The sequence below is a fragment of the Stegostoma tigrinum genome, chromosome 9 (genome assembly GCF_030684315.1).
Source record: "Stegostoma tigrinum isolate sSteTig4 chromosome 9, sSteTig4.hap1, whole genome shotgun sequence".
Lineage (NCBI taxonomy): Eukaryota > Metazoa > Chordata > Chondrichthyes > Orectolobiformes > Stegostomatidae > Stegostoma > Stegostoma tigrinum.
This window is the reverse complement of record NC_081362.1, coordinates 86,561,897-86,579,915: the sequence shown is the minus strand read 5'-3', so window position 1 is coordinate 86,579,915 and position 18,019 is coordinate 86,561,897. Positions and strand designations below refer to the sequence as shown.

General features: G+C 42.2%; 1 protein-coding gene across 9 annotated transcripts in view; it reads left to right on the top strand.

Moving 5' to 3' along the window:
* The window catches only part of arv1 (ARV1 homolog, fatty acid homeostasis modulator), a 41,251-nt gene that overhangs the window by 4,775 nt on the left and 18,457 nt on the right, over window positions 1-18,019 (top strand). The window contains exons 2-7 of one of the 9 annotated variants that reach the window (XR_009446183.1): window positions 578-697; window positions 1,012-1,165; window positions 3,310-3,534; window positions 5,471-5,720; window positions 10,412-10,488; window positions 10,594-11,358. Coding sequence is in view for 4 of the 9 variants with exons in the window: in XM_048535668.1 (XP_048391625.1) it covers window positions 578-697; window positions 1,012-1,165; window positions 3,310-3,534; window positions 4,348-4,406 (558 nt within the window). In the remaining 5 variants the exon portion in view is untranslated. The other 8 variants (XR_009446182.1, XR_009446184.1, XR_009446181.1 and 5 more) reach the window with 8 other exon arrangements.

Below are 18,019 nucleotides of genomic sequence, written 5' to 3'. Positions count from 1 at the left end.
TCAGAAATGGAGCATTTCTGAAGAAGGGTCTAGGCCTGAAACGTCAGCTCTCCTGCTCCTGTGGCATTGCTCAGTGAACTTGTTTTGACGATGTAGATCTTAACCACGCTGCTTGGAGAACACCCTGCGCTATGCCATGGACAGACCATTTGGAGCCTTGCCTCAAGGTCGTCTTCAGAAACATCTCCAAAAGTGCAGCATTCCCTTAGTCCCATAACCAGAAATGAATTAATAAACAGATGGACTGCCAACTCCCAAATGGCAGAATGGAAAATGTAATTTAAATGTTGGCCTGTGCTACATAATTGTTCATATTCAGTTTTCTTTTGTCCGAAATAAGTGAACTACTTATTGTACAACATTACACTTTCTAACTTTAGTAATTATATACTACTCCTATTTCTTACATTCTTATTTCATTGAACTTGTGTTTTTTTGCATAAATGCACAATAACAATACAGCTCTCTGATCATTGTAAGGCTTATGATGTATTTCTTCTACAAATCAATAAATAGTAACAATATTATTCCAGTAATTAAAGAACATGTACCAAAAAAATTTTGATTTTGCTTTCAGAAATCATGCCAGAAACCAGTTGACAAGTACATTGAATATGACCCAGTGATCATACTCATTGATGCAATCTTGTGCAAAGTGCAAGCTTATAGGCATATCATCCTCAACACTAAAATTAATGTAAGTACTTCTAAAATTACATTATTACTTCATGATGAATTGCTTGGTAATTACACTAAAATACAACACAAATATTATACATTTTGTGACCAATACATTTCTCATAAAATGGAACTTTTGGTGATAAAAGCAGTTTTGTTTTCTTTCCTCCTGAAGGTATTGATACTATATTGAACCAATGGCTAAAATACACAACGTACTCTCCGGTGTCCATCTGAGGCTTCAATTACTTGGATAATCTCATGAGAGACCAGCCACCTCTTGGAATATCAGGATGGTTAATCCAGTGATGTTTCTGTTACCTTTTTCTTCAGATTCATTGGAAGCTGTGCATATTCTGCTTGTTGTGTGAAGCATATCTTCGATGGTCACAGCTACAGGACTCACAGCAAGCAGTTGATCCAACAGATATAATTCGTTATGCCAAAGAATGGGATTTCTACCAGATGTTTGGATTAGCTAGTTTGGGTAAGTAGTGTAGTGTTAATGTCATTGGATTAGTAATCCAGAGCCCAGGCATGAACGTGAGCTCCAATCACCATTTTGGTGAAATTTGAATTCAGTAAAGAAAAGAATCTGGAATTAAATGCTGGTCTAATGGCAATCGTGTTACTTCTGCTGATTGTTGTAAAAACTAATCTGGTTCAGTAATGTGTGTTAGAGGAGGAACCTGGCCGACCTTACCCAGTCCGGATTACATGTGACTCTTGACCCACATCGTTGTGGTTGTTTCGTAAGTAGCCTCAGAATCAGTCAATCAGTTCAAGGATAATAGAATGGACAACAGGTATGAGTGATGCCCACACTCCAGGCAGGAATCACCCACCTGTTAATGTAATCTGAATAAAACACATGAACTAGAGAAGGAAATGTGCAACATAGTTGCTTTTCACAATAAAGATTTCAAATTAAACATTACCCGTGTGGAGTTGTTCATGATATTCGGCAGGGTTTAAACCAACTTCGCAGGGGTGTCGTAACCAGGGGAATTTTTAGAGAGAGTTATCAAAATGCACAGGATAATGGGAGAGCTAAGGATCAAAAGGCTGTAATTACATTGTTTGTTGTAGTCAATAGACTACCAATTAGAGGAAAAGATTAGGAGGTGTAATTATAATGAGAGATTTTAGTTACCTGAATATAAAATGGGGCAAATCTCATTGCTAGGATATTAGTCGCTTTCAAATTCAGGACTATTAATATTTTGAAGACTTTGATCAGGTGACCCCTTAAGCTTCTAAATTCTAGGGGAAAAAAGCCTAATTTGTGTAATCTGTCTTCGTAACTTAATCCCTGAAGGCCAGCTGTCATTTTTGTTAACCTATGTTGTACTGACTCCAAGGCCAATATATCTTTCCTAATGTGTAGTGTCCAGATTTGCTCACTCTGCTTCAAATGAGATCCAACCAGGATTTTGTGTAACTGCAGCCTAACTTTTGCATTGTACTCTCATCCTCCAGATAAAAAGGCCATCATTTCATTAGCTTACTTGATTATTTTCTGCCCCTATCTGTGGTGTTTTAAAGATCAATGCACCTGAATGCCATGTCTCTTTGGACAGGCACCATTTTTAGCTTCATACTGCCCAGAAAGTACCCTGATCTATCCTTTTTCGGTCCAAAATGGATAACCTTATACTTGCTTACATTGACCTCCATCTGCCACTATTTTGCCCATTCACTTAGTCTATCAATATATCTTTGCAATGTAATCACCTACAGTGTCTATAATGCTGCCTGACTTTGTGTCATTAGCAAATTTGCAAATGACTTTCTGTTCAAAACCTGATATGAGGAAAGGTTTCTTCCCCCCACACAGTGAGTGGTTAGGATCTGGAATGCACTGTCTGGGTTTGTGGTGAGGACAGGTTAAATCAAGGTATTCAAAAGGATGCTAAGTGGTTTTTGGAAGAGAAACAATGTGCATGGTTATGAGGGAAGTCAGAAGAATGGCAGTCAGTGATGTGACGATTTGTAGAAATGGCACAGACACAATGAGCTGAATGACCTCCTTCTGCGCTGTAACAGTTCTGTGATTCCACAAACTTGAGATCATCCAATGTTCTCCTGCTCCTATCTTATGCACCAAGTCCTTTTCACCCCTCACCTCTCGCTCACTAATCTATATTGACGCCAGTTCATCAATGATTTGATTTTTCAAATGCTCAGCTCTGTTTTCAGATTCCTTCGTGGTCTATCTCCTCCCATCCCAGTAACCTCCTCCAGAGGTACACCCTTCTAAGATCTCTGCCTTGCACTATTTGTGACATCTTACATATCATCGATTTTAATTGCTCCCACACAGGTAGCTGCTTGAAGTGTTGGTTGCCAAGGCCTTAATCTCTGGAATTCCCCCTCTAATCTTTCAGCCTCTCTACCTCTCTGCCCTCTAAGACATTCTTTAAAAACTACCTCTTTGACCAAGCATTTGACTCCCTGATGCAACATTTCTTTGTGAAACATTGTCTTGAACTTCACTGTCAAATGCTCCTGTGAAGCAACCTGAGATGTTTTACAAAATTAAAAGCAATGTATCTTTTTTTTATTTAAAGTATCACTTGCAACAGTACCATAAGATAATTAGATTAATATGTGCCTTTTTTCAATGTCTAGAACTAGCAGCATTCCTCAGTGGGACACTTTTCATTTTGTGGTTAACAAACAAAGATTTCATCCAGAAGAAATCAAACTGCAACACATTGCTAGTAGCTTTATTACTATCTGGCTATGGGAAACTCCTTGTGATTCCAGCTGTGATCTGGGAACATGACTATTCACCACTATACATTGGCCTCATCAAGTTCTTTGTGCTTGCATCAAATTCCCAAGCTGTCAGAGGTAATGAGTTCATTATATCAGATTACTTATTTTACAGAATTTGAAGTAATATGATGAACGTAGTCCATTTCCTTCTCTGAAATCCAGTGAGTTTGCAATGTAAAATTGTTTCCATATATACCATCTTCAATTGTCTTGTCAAACTTGAAAAATCCATTTGGAGGTTATTGTATTTTAACATTTCCAATGAAAATTAGCAATTGACATGAATGCAATATTATGTGTCAGCATCCACCTGCCCTATCAATTCTTCAAAAAGATTTGCAATGTAGTAAACTTAATTTCTGAACAAAAATCACGTTTATTGCTAATGGAACATTGTGATGGCGGTAGATTTTAATTGTGAAGTAGCTTTGCTGGTTTTGAGGAAAAGCCAGCTGATAAATTTTCATTAAAAGCTAATTGGTAAAGCTCCAGATTTTTAAAAGGAAAAAATTGTGGATGGAAATTCACGATTGATGCCACTCTTTCTATGAAGAGCTTCAATTTCTAACATTCACTGCTCTCTAGTTTTTCAGCGTCTGGGCTTGTCAATGTAGGCTAGATTCTACCTTTCATTTTCCAAGCATCAGATTTATTTGTGTGAGCACATGTATTCTACAGCTGCTTGTTCGCCAAAGATGTGGAGCTTGGATGAGATTTTACTTAAAATATTTTGTATCATAAGTTTTCAAATGTCAACCAACATTGTAAGTGGAACAATTCACTTTTGAGCTATGGAATGAATTGACTTGAAACAGGAGTGAAATAATTATGTTTGAATTGTAAATTGGTGCCCTGCATTGATCATATGACTCCAATTTGTGTATTAAGAGGAAATACTGTCTAAAAGGCAAGCAAACCAGTTATCCAGTAGCAAAGCCGAAGGATGAGGCATTAAACCACATCAGTGCCTGGAGCAAGGTGTGCAGTCATATTCCAGCATTTTTGGTGTATAACCACCCTGGTTCTTCCTGTGTATCGAGTTTCATTGATTCTTTTAGTACATTTTTGTGTCTGCAGTGATATAATGTGCAACAGTTCATAGGATGAAAAAATCCAATGATTCTTTTTGTACTGGCATTTTTGAAAAAAAAAGCAACTGCATAGCAATTTACTACATTTTCACAGTTGATGAAATGGTATATACAGCATTAAGTGCACTAAACGTCCTTGCCACTTCTATTTTGTCAGTCTTTCCCCCCCCACCCCAACTTAGTATATCAATGACATTGATCTTGGAGTCCTTAAATGTACCATAAGATTTTGGGCGAACTTCTGCCAAAAAACAGAAATCGGTTTAGTGGTCACACATTGGCACGACAGCAATGTCTGCAGACCCAAAAAACACTCAGACATTTTTGTGACATTGAACAAGCTGAACTCTGATCTGTCATATTAACCATGTGATGCTAGTGTTTAAATGTTCACTGACCAATTGGCAAAATTTTCTGCTCTAATACAAATGCTTCCCTGTGAAACTCAATGCTCAATTTTTCATTTTATTTATTCCACCTTCTGAATCTGAATTTTGTGTGGCTGCTTTGCACTATATTTATTGTTTACTTCGAGCAGGTCAGCTTAGCATCTGGCTGTGGAACATTGTGAGGTTGAAAAAGGTGCAGTACAAATGCTGGACCTTTGTTTCAGTGTTCTTCCTGCCAACTGCCTTTTTTGAAATATTTTCATCCATTCCCACAGTAACAGTGCATTATCTTTTAATTTCTTTTCTGCACTGTTAATGTTTTGAGCCTCTAATTTCTAGATACCAGATTACCAATAAATAAGGGCACAGGACCTTTACAAGCAATTCAAAATCCTGTTTATTTTAGTTCAAGTGTCAGTGTTTTGTAAAAAGCTTAACTGTATAATTGACAAGGACCATACATTCCTGAACATTTGAATTTCAGTCTTTAAAATGTGAAAATGTCATCTTATGGTTTCTTTTGTTTTACAGTAGTGTTGAATAGCAGCAGGAGATTTGCATTGTCTGTCATTTTTGTTGGATGGATTGTGGAGCAATTAGCAGCCTGCATCTTTCAACAGCTCCAATTGACTGCGTAGTGTGTGAGAAATATCTAAGAACATAAATATGGGGGATGATAAGAACTGGCTTGTCAGCCATTTGAATTGCTTCTTCCACAAAACTTTGATTCCACTGATACACACTCTCTGCAACGATCTTGCGAAAGATTTTAACAGCACAGGTAATTTTGTAAAAAAGCAAGAACATGAAATTTCTTTGTAATCATAAAAGCACTCAAACATAAATCTCTTTTTGACAATCATTTCAATCCTGTTTATATTCAAAATGATTCAGTTATTTTATGTATATCATGGAAATAGGCAGAATTGTTGTCTTGCATTCTCTGAAGATAGAATTCCAATTCTGAAGAACAACATAGCTTTTGTACAAAATAGCAGGCAGATGTCCCCATCAACAACTGCAATGGCATCTGTTTGGCACTTTTTAGTCCTAAATAATAAATAAGATTATGAATCTTGAATATTCTGTTGATTTTTCTTCCCCCACAGTTCATGACTATTTAGTTAGTAGTCAAATTCACTCCTTCAAAATACATTTGACTGATTTTCCAGTTTTATTTAGTAAAACAGGAAGTCGTTTGAGAAGATCAGCTCTTTGCTTGTACAATCTACACAACAATGCATAAGTTTATTGCAAGCTCAGTTCAATAACTATTGAATGACACTGGTAAAGAGATTTAATTTGCTATGGCACTGAAATAATATTGATCGCTGGTGCAAGTTTATTTTTCTTTCTTTGTTCAGAAGTCTTAGTTGCCAATAATTGAAGTAGATGTGATATCCAGTCACATGATTTTATTTTTCAGTGATAACTCTTAATTTGTTCATTGTTTGTGGGCATTGCTGGCAAAGTCTACATTTATTGACTTAGTACACTTAAGATGACATTAAAACAGCTTGATTGAACTGTCGCAGTCCTTTTGTGTGAAGGGGAGTTCCAAGAATTTGACCCAGCAAAAGCAAAGAAATGGCAGGATCTTTCTAAGTGAGGTTGGTGGGCAGCTTAGAAGATGACATGCAGGTAGGTGTTCCCAAACACCTGCCTTTCAGCTGACTGTTGATATAACCTTGGTGTGCTGCTCCAGTGTATCTTTCAAATCATACACATTGCAACAGTAGTGCACTGTTGATGCAAGGTTTCTCAATCCCATTCTCCCACTTTCTCCCCATAATCATTGACCCCTTGACAATCAAGAACCTTTGTACCTCTGTCTTAAATATACTTAATGACTTGGCCTCCACAGCCTTCTGTGGCAGTGAATTCCATAGATTCACTGCTGTCTGGCTGAAGACTTTTCTCCAGGCAAAGTCCAGATAAATAACATCCATTGCATCTCCTTGGTCTAGCCTGCTTGTTACTTCCTCAAAGAATTCCAACAGATTTGTCAGCCGTGACCTCCGCTTCTTGAAGCCATGTGGATTTTGTCCTATTTTAGGGCACTTCCAAGTGTTCAGAAATCTCATCCTTCACAACGGACTTCAAAATCTTACCCACGACCATTGTTAGGCTAATCGACTTCTAATTTTGTCTTTTGCCTTCCTGCCTTTTTAAACAGGGGTGTCATGTTCGTGATTTTCCAGTCCTCTGGGATCCTCCCTCCCTCTCTCAATTCCTGAAAGATCACCACTAATGCCTCCACAATCTCTTCAGCTATCTCCTTAAGAACTTCATCAGAGATAGTAAGAAATGCTGATGCTGGAGACAGACATAACACAGTGTGGAGCTGGCGGAGCACAGCAGAACAGGCAGCATTAGAGGAGCAGGAAAGTTGATATTTTGGGTTGGGACCCTTCTTGAGAAATGGGATGAAGTGATCCATAAGTGGCCCAGATGATTTATCCACCTTCAGGCCATTCAGTTTTTCTAGCACCTTCTCCTTGGTGATGTCAACCATACTCAGCTCTGCTTCCTGATTCTCTTGAATTAATGGGGTATTACTCGTGTCTTCCGCTGTAAAGACTGATGCAAAGTAATTATTCAGTTCCTCAGCCATTTCCTTGTTCCCCACGACTATCTCTCCAACATCATTTTCCAGTGATCCAGTGTTCACTTTTGTGTCTCTTTTGCCCTTTATATATATATATTTTTTAAAAAAACTCTTACAGTCCTCCTTTATATTACTGGCTAGCTTACCCTCATATTTAATCTTCTCCCTCCTTATTTTTTTTTTGTTGCCCTCTGTTGGTCTTTATAAGCTTTCCAATTCTCTGGTTTCCCACAGCCCTTTGCCATATTATATGCTTTCTCTTTTGCTTTTATGCTATCCCTGACTTTCCTAGTCAACCATGGTTGCCTCATCTTCCCTGTACCATGCTTCATTTTCCTAAGGATAAATTTTTGCTATGACTCCTTAATTACTCCCATAAACTCCTGCCATTGCCATTCCACTCTCTTTCTTGCTAGGCTCCTCTCCCAGTCAATTCTGCCCACTTCCTCCCTCATGCCCCTTCAGTTGCCTTTATTCAGCTGTAATACCATTGCCTTTGATTCTTTCTTCTCTATCTTGAATTGCAGAATAAATTCAATCATAGTATGATCACTGCTTCCTAAGGGTTCCTTCACCAGAAGCTCCCTTATCAAGTCTGCCTCACTGCACAACACTGAATACTTACTTCCTGTTCCCTGGTGAGCTTCACTACAAGCTGCTCCAAAAAGCCATCTTGTAGATATTCCACTATCTATTCCCCTGAATATAGAATCCCCTACAACTACCACTTGTCCTTTTACTCCCACTCCTTGAATGACCTTCCGTATCACGGTGCAGTGGTCAGTTGGCTCATTGTCCCTGCAGCCCTTTTCCTCATCCACACAGGGAGCAAATACTTTGTACCTGCTGGACAAGGTCAAGACCTTAGGCTCCTCTGTTCCTGACTGCAGGATCCCTCTATCTGCCTCGCTTGCAGTCACCCCCTACTATTTTAGCAATTAACCAAATTTGAAGTACTTAATCTACCAGGTCTGACTGCCTCCTGAAACACAGCATCCAGTACTTCTCCCCCTTCCCGATGTGCTGCAGTGTTTGAAGCTCAGATTCCAACTCATCAACTCTGAGCTGAAGTTCCTCGAGCAACTAACACTTGCTGCAGATGTTGTCATCGCTGTTCACAATGGGATCAACCAGCTCAAACATCATACATCTGGAATACATCAAATGTCCAGCCATTTCTATTTTAGCAAATTACTTTATTGAGTTAATTAAATTTATTGATTCTTCTTTGTGTTCATTTTCAAATTTAGTGCAGATTTCTTACCAGCCAATCACATCACAGCCTCTCTGTGACATCACTAGTTTTTTAATCACAGCGACAATGTGCCCTAAACTCCAGTAGGTTTGTACTCACTCTGTGCTGCTCATCCAACAGCTTCCAGCCAAATAGGCTGCATTCCCCGGGCTTCGAATGATTTATACTCACTCTGCGCTGCTGCTCCACTGTCCAACAGCTTCCCGCTGATAGGTTTATGCTCACTCTGTGGTGCTGCTCTGCGCTCTGACAGAAATTTCTGCCACCACTCTGCAAGAAACTTCCCTTCATCTCCATTCTTTAACTGTGACCAGTGATTAGAAATTCCTCTGTCATTGCGAATATCCTTCTTGCACTTGCCTTGTCTAGTCCTGTTGAAATTTTTTAGGTTTCTGAGATCTCTCCCCTCATTATTCTAAACTGCAGTGAATATAGCCCTAACCAATCCAGTTTCTCCTCATATGTCAGTCCTGCTATCCCACGAATCAAACTGGTAAACCTGTGTTGTGTTCCTTGCATAGCCATTCTTTTCATCCTTCCTCAGATAAGGAGACCAAAGCTGCTCACAGTACTCCAAATGTGATCTAACCAAGGCCTTTTACTATTATATTAAGACATCTCTACTCCTGTGTGTGAATCCTTTTGCTGCCTTCACCACCTGTTGCACTGTATGCTTAATTTCACTGACAGGTGTGGAAGAGCACTCAGATCTTGTGCACCTCACCCTTTCCCAATCACTGCCATTCATAAATCATCCACCTTTCTATGTTTACTACCTAAGTGGATAAGTCTCATTTCATGGACCTAAGTCTCATTTATCTATGTTATACTCCAACTACATACATTTACCACCCACTCAACTTGCCCAAATCACATTGAAGTATCTCTGCTTCCTCCTCACAGCTTACCGTCTCACATAATTTTTGTGTCATCTGCAAACATGGAGATATTACACATAGTTCCCTCATCCAAATCATGAACATATATTCTGAATAAGTGTGGTCTTAGCACCGATTCCAGCAGTGCTTCACTAGTGTCTGCCTGACACATGGAAAAAGACCCATTTATTCTCACACTGTTTCCTGCCCTCCAACTAATTCTCTATCCATTTCAATACAATACCTGCCAATCCCATGCAGTCCCATGCTAATCTGTTTTGTGGGAATGTATCAGAAGCCTTCTGAAAGTCTAAGTAAACCACATCCACCGGTTCTGCCTTATCAACTCCCCTATCTAGATCCTTGAAGAATTCCAGTAGATTTGTCGAGCATGATTTAGCTTTCATTAACCCATGCTGACAAATTCTGCCGTCCTGCCATTTATCAGCATTGACCATATGACACTGGAGGATGTTGATAATTTCACCTCTAAGCTCCACAATAACCTGCAATCTGTCACCTGATGTTGACATTGATTAACCGTCAGAAAGGTTTCAGCTGTCATATCAAAGGTGAGTAACAAAGTGTGGAAACAGCAACCTGACTGAGAACACAAAACTGCAACTCTGCTGGACCCACATCTTCAGCAAATTCCTCTACTTTCGTGAGACCTAGACAACATGTACTAGGCTGGAGTAAAGTCTAAACAATATTCACCTTTGTTGTTCCAGATTTGTCCTATTGACAAGACAAGATTACAAGCTCCAAGCTCCTGGATTGTGCTAATTCCATCAGCATGCATTCATTGGTAAGCCAACAATGTCTGCACTGGCTCAGCCATATTCAATGAATGATTGCTGTATGCTCAGACTTTCTTTATTGTGAATTGGTCTTTGGATCACCTTTTTCTTAGCATGGGTTCTCTGCTGCATGAACATCAGTAAGCAACATCATAAGACAGTAACTGTTGACACTGACATCTGGAAGATGACTCCCTGGAAACCTTCAGTCTGACTGAAAGATCGGAGTGAAAATGCTCGGCTAGCTGGTGAAGAGACCCCAAAAAAAAAACTGAAACCAGCAAATCCAGCTCTTCCTCATTCTTCATCTGTCATACCAGAGTGAGCTCCTGAGCTACAGCAGGTGATACTTAACAGAGATGACTAACACTGCATAAATCATTGTCTTGCAAGATTGAAGACTGGCCCCCTCTCTGAAGCCAGGAAATGTGATGCATGATACCCAGTCTTGCTCTTGTAGCCAAAGTATTTCTATGGTTGGTCCATTAGATCCATTTCCAATCAATAATAGCTCATATTTCAGAGAACGAGGCAAATGTTTATGGTTTGAGAGGCACTAATCTCCATCAAACATGGCTGACCAGAAACGTCCAAAGCGTCAAAGTGACAGGTCCCACTTTATTTGTCTCTGTTATGGGTGCATCTGTTTTTGGTTGGATGCCGTCAGCTCCATTGTGATTTCAAGCACTTGAGAGTTGACCTCTCATTGACCATGGCTGCTTATCGTAAACCCCTGATTGGTAATGGTGTCTGATAAATGTCAAAGGGTGATGATTAGATTCTCTCTTTAGAAATGATCGTTGCCTGGAAAGTAAAAGCTACTTTTTGTGGAAGTTGGCCATAATTTTAAATAAAAGTGAAAATTTTAAGTGAAATAACTTGTTCCTAAATTGTGTTGAAACTAAAGGTAATTTCTTTAGAATTTTTTTTACTCCTTCGGTGTCCTTTTTCTGAGTCATGAATCCATACCCACACAAAAGAATAGATTGGACTTCTGGCATTATTGATGTACACATAGAGAATTATCAGACTGCCTCAACTTATTGTGAAAGACGTCACCTCCAAACAATGTGACACTTTGAGATCTGAGGAAGTGTCACCGGACCCAAAACGTTAACTCTGTTTTCTCCTCCACAGATGCTGCCAGACCTGCTGAGCTTTTCCAGCAGCTTTGTTTTTGTTGTATGCGACACTTCCTCCGTATTCTGCTTGACTACTGGTATTATGTTAAGATCTCTGAAATGGGTCTTCTATGACACCTAATTCAGTGAGGTTTCAACCAGGTTTTATGTTTGATTTGCATCATCTGAATCTTGCCTGTGTCAAGCTAATCTGCAAATGTTCTTTTCCCCATTGATTTAAAAATACTAACGTTTGGATGTCAAAGAGGGAACAGTTCCTATCCTGTCCAAATTCTTGTCAGGTATAGAGTTAAATGAGGTGAAGGTTGGCCATCAAATATTTTGAAGTGAGTTTGACTGAATTTGCATTCCATGATGTAATGCTTCACTGCATGTATCAACATCTAATTCCCTGTTCAGTCTCTCTCTGCTTTGTTCTTAGATGAGGGGAATTCCACGTGAGCACTGAGTACGCATTTACATAGGTTTAACATTGAAGCAAAACAAATAATGCAATATATTAATGTGACACTTCAAGCGTAAATGTAAAGAGCAACAAGATAATCCCGCTTTTGTGTGCCAAAGCACTTGGATTGGCTTTACCACCTGCACACCATGTTGTCTTGCAGATCGCAAGACCAAACCCATGCTCTAATATTCTGATACAGTACTGTTTTATCACTGACCCCACTGCTGACATTTACATCACGTTACTATAAAGTTCATTACATTGTAGTTGAGTTTATTGTATAGTTTGGTTTCAGTAGCATTTTCATTTGAAGCATTTTAAGGACATTTTATAGTTTATCGTACCAAATAGGAATTAATCACACAATTTTTTTTTCCATCACAATCTACACTAATTAGAGTTTGTGCTTTGGTTCAGATGTTGTTTGTCCGACATACATGATGTTCACATAAGATTTGACGAGTTTAAGGTGAGCTCCAGTGCCGCCATTTTTAAAAAGCATGCATTAGAATTATTGACAGAAGTAGAAGTTGATGGAAAAGCTCAGCATATCTGGCAGCATCTATGAAGAAAAGAGTTAATATTTTGGGTCCAGTGATCTTTCTTCAGAACTGACAATTGCTAGGAAAATCTTGGTTTATATGCAGAAGATAGGGTGGGGGAAGGAGGTAGGGAGTAAGCAATAGTGATAACAAGGTGTCGAGCTGGATGAAAACAGCAGGCCAAGCAGCATCAGAGGAGCAAGAAAGCTGACATTTCGGGTCTAGATCCTTCTTCAGAAACCTGGAGATAGAGCCCAGAGAGAGAAGAACAGCTGTACAAACAAAGGAATTGATAACAATCTGGCTAGGAGGGTGAATAGCTGTTAATGGAGACTGTTAGCGAATAACAATAGATACTGTATAATGGCAGACTGTGATAACAAGGCCTGGTGTGTGGTGTTGGGGTCTGGAACATGGGAGAGTTCAGGCCCTAAAATTACTGAACTCTGTATTGAGTCCAGAGGGCTGCGGGGTCCACAAGTGGAAAATGAGGTGTTGTTCTTCCAGTTTATGCTGAGCTTTGCTGGAACACTGCAGCATGCCTGAGACAGATATTGGCCAGGGATCAGAGTGGTGTGTTAAAGTGGCAAGGAACTGGAAGCACAGGATCTTTTTTTGCGCAGCACGCTGGCTCACTATTTAGCACTGTGCCTCTCAGTGCCAGGAACTTGGGTACAATTCGGCCCTTGGCCAACACTGGCTGAAAATTTGCACATTCTCCCCTTGACTTCGTAGGTTTCCACCAGGTGCTCCTGTTTCCTCCCACAGTCCAAAGATGTGCAAGTTAGGCAGAATGACCATGCTAAATTGCTCATAGTATTCAGGGATGTGCAGGCTAGGTGGATTAGTCATGGGAAATGCAGGGTTACAGAGATAGGGTGAAGGTATGGGTCTGGGTGGGATGCTCTTCGGAGGATTGGTGTGGACCCATTGAGCTGAATGACCTGTCTCCACACGGTAGGGATTCTAGTATGAGATGTTCTGCGAAGCGGTCATCCAGTCTATGCTTTGTTTTCTCCAATGGAGAGATCACCTTGTGAGTACCGAATGTAGTGAACTAGATTGTGGGACGTACAGGTCAAGTGCTGCTTCACCTGGAAGGTATGTTCGGGCCCTGAGATGCTGGGGAGGAAGGAGGTAAACGGGCAGGTGTTACATGTTCAGCGCTTGCAGTGGTAAGGACTATGGGAGGGTGTTGATAATGAAGAAAAAGTGGAACCGGGTTTGCCGGAGGGAATGGTCCCTGTGGAAAGCAGACAAAGAAGGGGAGGGGAATATGTATTTTGTGATGGCATCTTGTGGAGTTGGCAGAAGTGGCAACTGATGATCTTCTGGATGTGGCTGCTGTTGGGGTGGTAGGTAAGGACGAGGGAATTTTTTGCTGTTGTGGGGAAAAAAGAAAGGGGGTGAGGACAGAAGTGCATGAGATGGGTCGGACCTGGTAGAGGGTCCTGTTGACAACGGAGCTGTGGAATCCTTGGTTGGGGCAGAAGGTGGGCATTTTGAAGGCTCACTTGTCGAAGTTGGCCTCATCTGAACATATGCAACAGAGACGGAGGAACTGAATGGGATAGAGTCTTTACAGGAAGTGGGGTGTGAGGATGTATATTCCAGGTAGTTGTGGGGGTTGGTAGGTTTATAGGGGATATTAGTAGCCAGTCTCTCCCCAAAAATGGAAACAGATGTCAGGAAAGGGAAGGGAGGAGTCAGATAATCCAGGTGAAAGTGAGGACAGAGTGGAAATGGGAAGCAAAATCAAAGAGCTTTTCCGATTCTGGATGAGAGAGAGAAGCAGCACCACTGATATCATTGATATATCGGGGAAAGAGTTGTGGGTGGGGGCCGGAATAGGACTGGACTTAAGAATGTTTGATCTGATCAGCCCTGTGAATCAGCAGAGACTTGGATGAGAGTGCAACAAATTTATGGCTTATACATCGGCTCGATTTTTAAAGTTTATGAGCTGCTTCTTCCACCCCTCCCCCCCATTTTACGATTGAATAAGTAGGCCAGTCAAGAAAAGAACATATCTAGTCTTGGTATCAATGTGGACTTCACAAGCTTCAAAATCTCCCCTTCCCGCACTGCATCCCAAAACCAGCCCAGCCTGTCTCTGCTTCCCTCAACTGTTCTTCCTCTCACCCATCCCTTCCTCCCACCTCAAGCCGCACCTCCATTTCCTTCCTACCACCTCATCCTGCCTCCTTGACAGGTCAGTCCGGGGAAGACGGACAGATCTCCTCACTACCTCCCCACCTATACTCTCCACCTATCTTCTCTCCATCTTCGGTCCGCCTCCCCCTCTCTCCCTATTTATTCCAGAACCCTCTCCCCATCCCCCTCTCTGATGAAGGGTCTAGGCCGGAAACGTCAGCTTTTGGCTCCTGAGATGCTGCTTGGCCTGCTGTGTTCATCCAGCTTCACACTTTGATATCTAGTTTTTACTTGAGTACAGGTCCATACGACTCAGCGTTCATTAAAACAGATCTCCAAGGCGAGATGAGGAGTTGTGAATCAGCTGCTTTTTAAACGCCCCTCTACCTCGGTTGGCGTATTCGTCCAGCCCCACACTTTGTTATCAATGACTCCTGTCCCTTTTTAGCACGTGGCGAGATCATTAAAATTTAACGTAGTCCACAAGTTAAAAGAAATATCTGTATTTGTTGACTTTATAGAGTGTTAGTTTTGTCGCTAATATATACGAGTGAAATTTTTTGCCACTTGTACACTTCGGCCCGTTTTCTTCAGTGTCTCGGTTACCGATCACCGAGAATAAAGTTCGACACGACGGCATTGGTGGATATGTTCAGACAGATGATTTATTTAATGAGGCAGTATACGATTTGACTGCTTGGCCAAGGCTATAGATGTTTGAACTCTTGACCCTGCGACATGCAGAAATCTCCCTTAAGGCTAAATCGCACCAATTCTGCTTGTCTCCATTTCTGCCAGGAGATCTGCTGCCATGCTCAATTACACGAAGGCTAACTTCTCAGCGCCTCAGTTGCAATTATAAAGGAAATCGACCTGACTCAGCGAGATGCGATTTTTGTTTATTTAGGTTCTTTCTCGATGTTGTTTTGAAGTCGTGCAGAAGTTGCTGTGACGATACTGTGTCAAAGAAACGCAATAAAGTGTCTCTGTGCGACAGGCTCGTGTGGCAACAAGCTTGTTAAGAGCTGGAGCATGGCGAGCCGACGCAGAAGAAACATGCCCTTCCTGAAAACGGAATCTCACATCATTGTACTGAAAAGAGGAAATGCAGGTCAGCAGAGAAACTCTTTGGCATCCTCCCTACTCAGTTCGGAAAACGGATGTAAATTATGAACCCGTGACAATGCTGGCGTCTACCTTGGATTGGCAGTATTGGACTGCTCCAGTGCATTCAACCCTATAAAAGGGAAGGACATTTAGGATATTTAAGACATACTCGCTTGTGTGGAGACAACAGGTTGGGTTATATTCTCACACCACGCTTCTGTCATTGTAAATGTTCTTTCACTGACCTTCTCGAAGAAGATTAGTTTTCAAGATTAGCACTTGCATACGAATATGTACTTCCCAGAATCTTTCACAGTTAAGTGTACTTATAAAGTGGAGTATTGTTTGTAAAGTAGGGAGAATGTTCCCGCAACTTACAACAAAATAGCCATCACTTAATAATAAAATGTGAGGCTGAATGAACACAGCAGGCCAAGCAGCATCTCAGGAGCACAAAAGCTGACGTTTCAGGCCTAGACCCTTCATCGGAGAGGGAACTGGAATAAATAGGGAGAGAGGGGGAGGCGGACTGAAGATGGAGAGAAAAGAAGATAGGTGGAGAGGAGAGGATAGGTCAGTCCAGGGAAGACGGACAGGTCAAGGAGGTGGGAGGAGGTTAGTAGGTAGGAGATCGAGGTGCGGCTTGGGGTGGGAGGAAGGAATGGGTGAGAGGAAGAACAGGTTAGGGAGGCAGAGACAGGTTGGACTGGTTTTGGGATGCAGTGGGTGGAGGGGAAGAGCTGGGCTGGTTGTGTGGTGCAGTGGGGGGAGGGGACGAACTGGGCTGGTTTTGGGATGCGGTGGGGGAAGGGGAGATTTTGAAGCTGGTGAAGTCCACATTGGGCTGCAGGGTTCCCAAGCGGAATACGAGTTGCTGTTCCTGCAACCTTCGGGTGGCATCATTGTGGGACTGCAGGAGGCCCATGATGGAAATGTCATCTAAAGAATGGGAGGGGGAGTGGAAATGGTTAGCGTCTGGGAGGTGGGTGTGAGGGATGTGTTGCGGGAAATGCGGGAGACGCGGTCAAGGGCGTTCTCGACCACTGTGGGGGGAAAGTTGCGGTCCTTGAAGAACTTGGACATCTGGGATGTGTGGGAGTGGAATACCTCATCGTGGGAGCAGATGCGGCGGAGGCGGAGGAATTGGGAATGGGGGATGGAATTTTTGCAGGAGGCTGGGTGGGAGGAGGTGTATTCTAGGTAGCTGTGGGAGTCGGTGGGCTTGAAATGGACATCAGTTACAAGCTGGTTGCCTGAGATGGAGACTGAGAGATCCAGGAAGGTGAGGGATGTGCTGGAGATGGCCCAGGTGAACTGAAGGTTGGGGTGGAAGGTGTTGGTGAAGTGAATCTACCCCGCCCCCACCACAACCGCCCAAAGAGGATCCCCCTCGTTCTCACACACCACCCCACCAACCTCCGGATACAACGCATCATCCTCCAACACTTCCGCCATCTACAATCCAACCACACCACCCAAGACATTTTTCCATCCCCACCCCTGTCTGCTTTCCGGAGAGACCACTCTCTCCGTGACTCCCTTGTTCGCTCCACACTGCCCTCCAACCCCACCACACCCGGCACCTTCCCCTGCAACCCCAGGAAATGCTACACTTGCCCCCACACCTCCTCCCTCACCCCTATCCCAGGCCCCAAGATGACTTTCCACATTAAGCAGAGGTTCACCTGCACATCTGCCAATGTGGTATACTGCATCCACTGTACCCGGTGTGGCTTCCTCTACATTGGGGAAACCAAGCGGAGGCTTGGGGACCGCTTTGCAGAACACCTCCGCTCAGTTCGCAATAAACAACTGCACCTCCCAGACGCAAACCATTTCCACTCCCCCTCCCATTCTTTAGATGACCTGTCCATCATGGGCCTCCTGCAGTGCCACAATGATGCCACCCGAAGGTTGCAGGAACAGCAACTCATATTCTGCTTGGGAACCCTGCAGCCTAATGGTATCAATGTGGACTTCACCAGCTTCAAAATCTCCCCTTCCCCCACCGCATCCCAAAACCAGCCCAGTTCGTCCCCTCCCCCCACTGCACCACACAACCAGCCCAGCTCTTCCCCTCCACCCACTGCATCCCAAAACCAGTCCAACCTGTCTCTGCCTCCCTAACCTGTTCTTCCTCTCACCC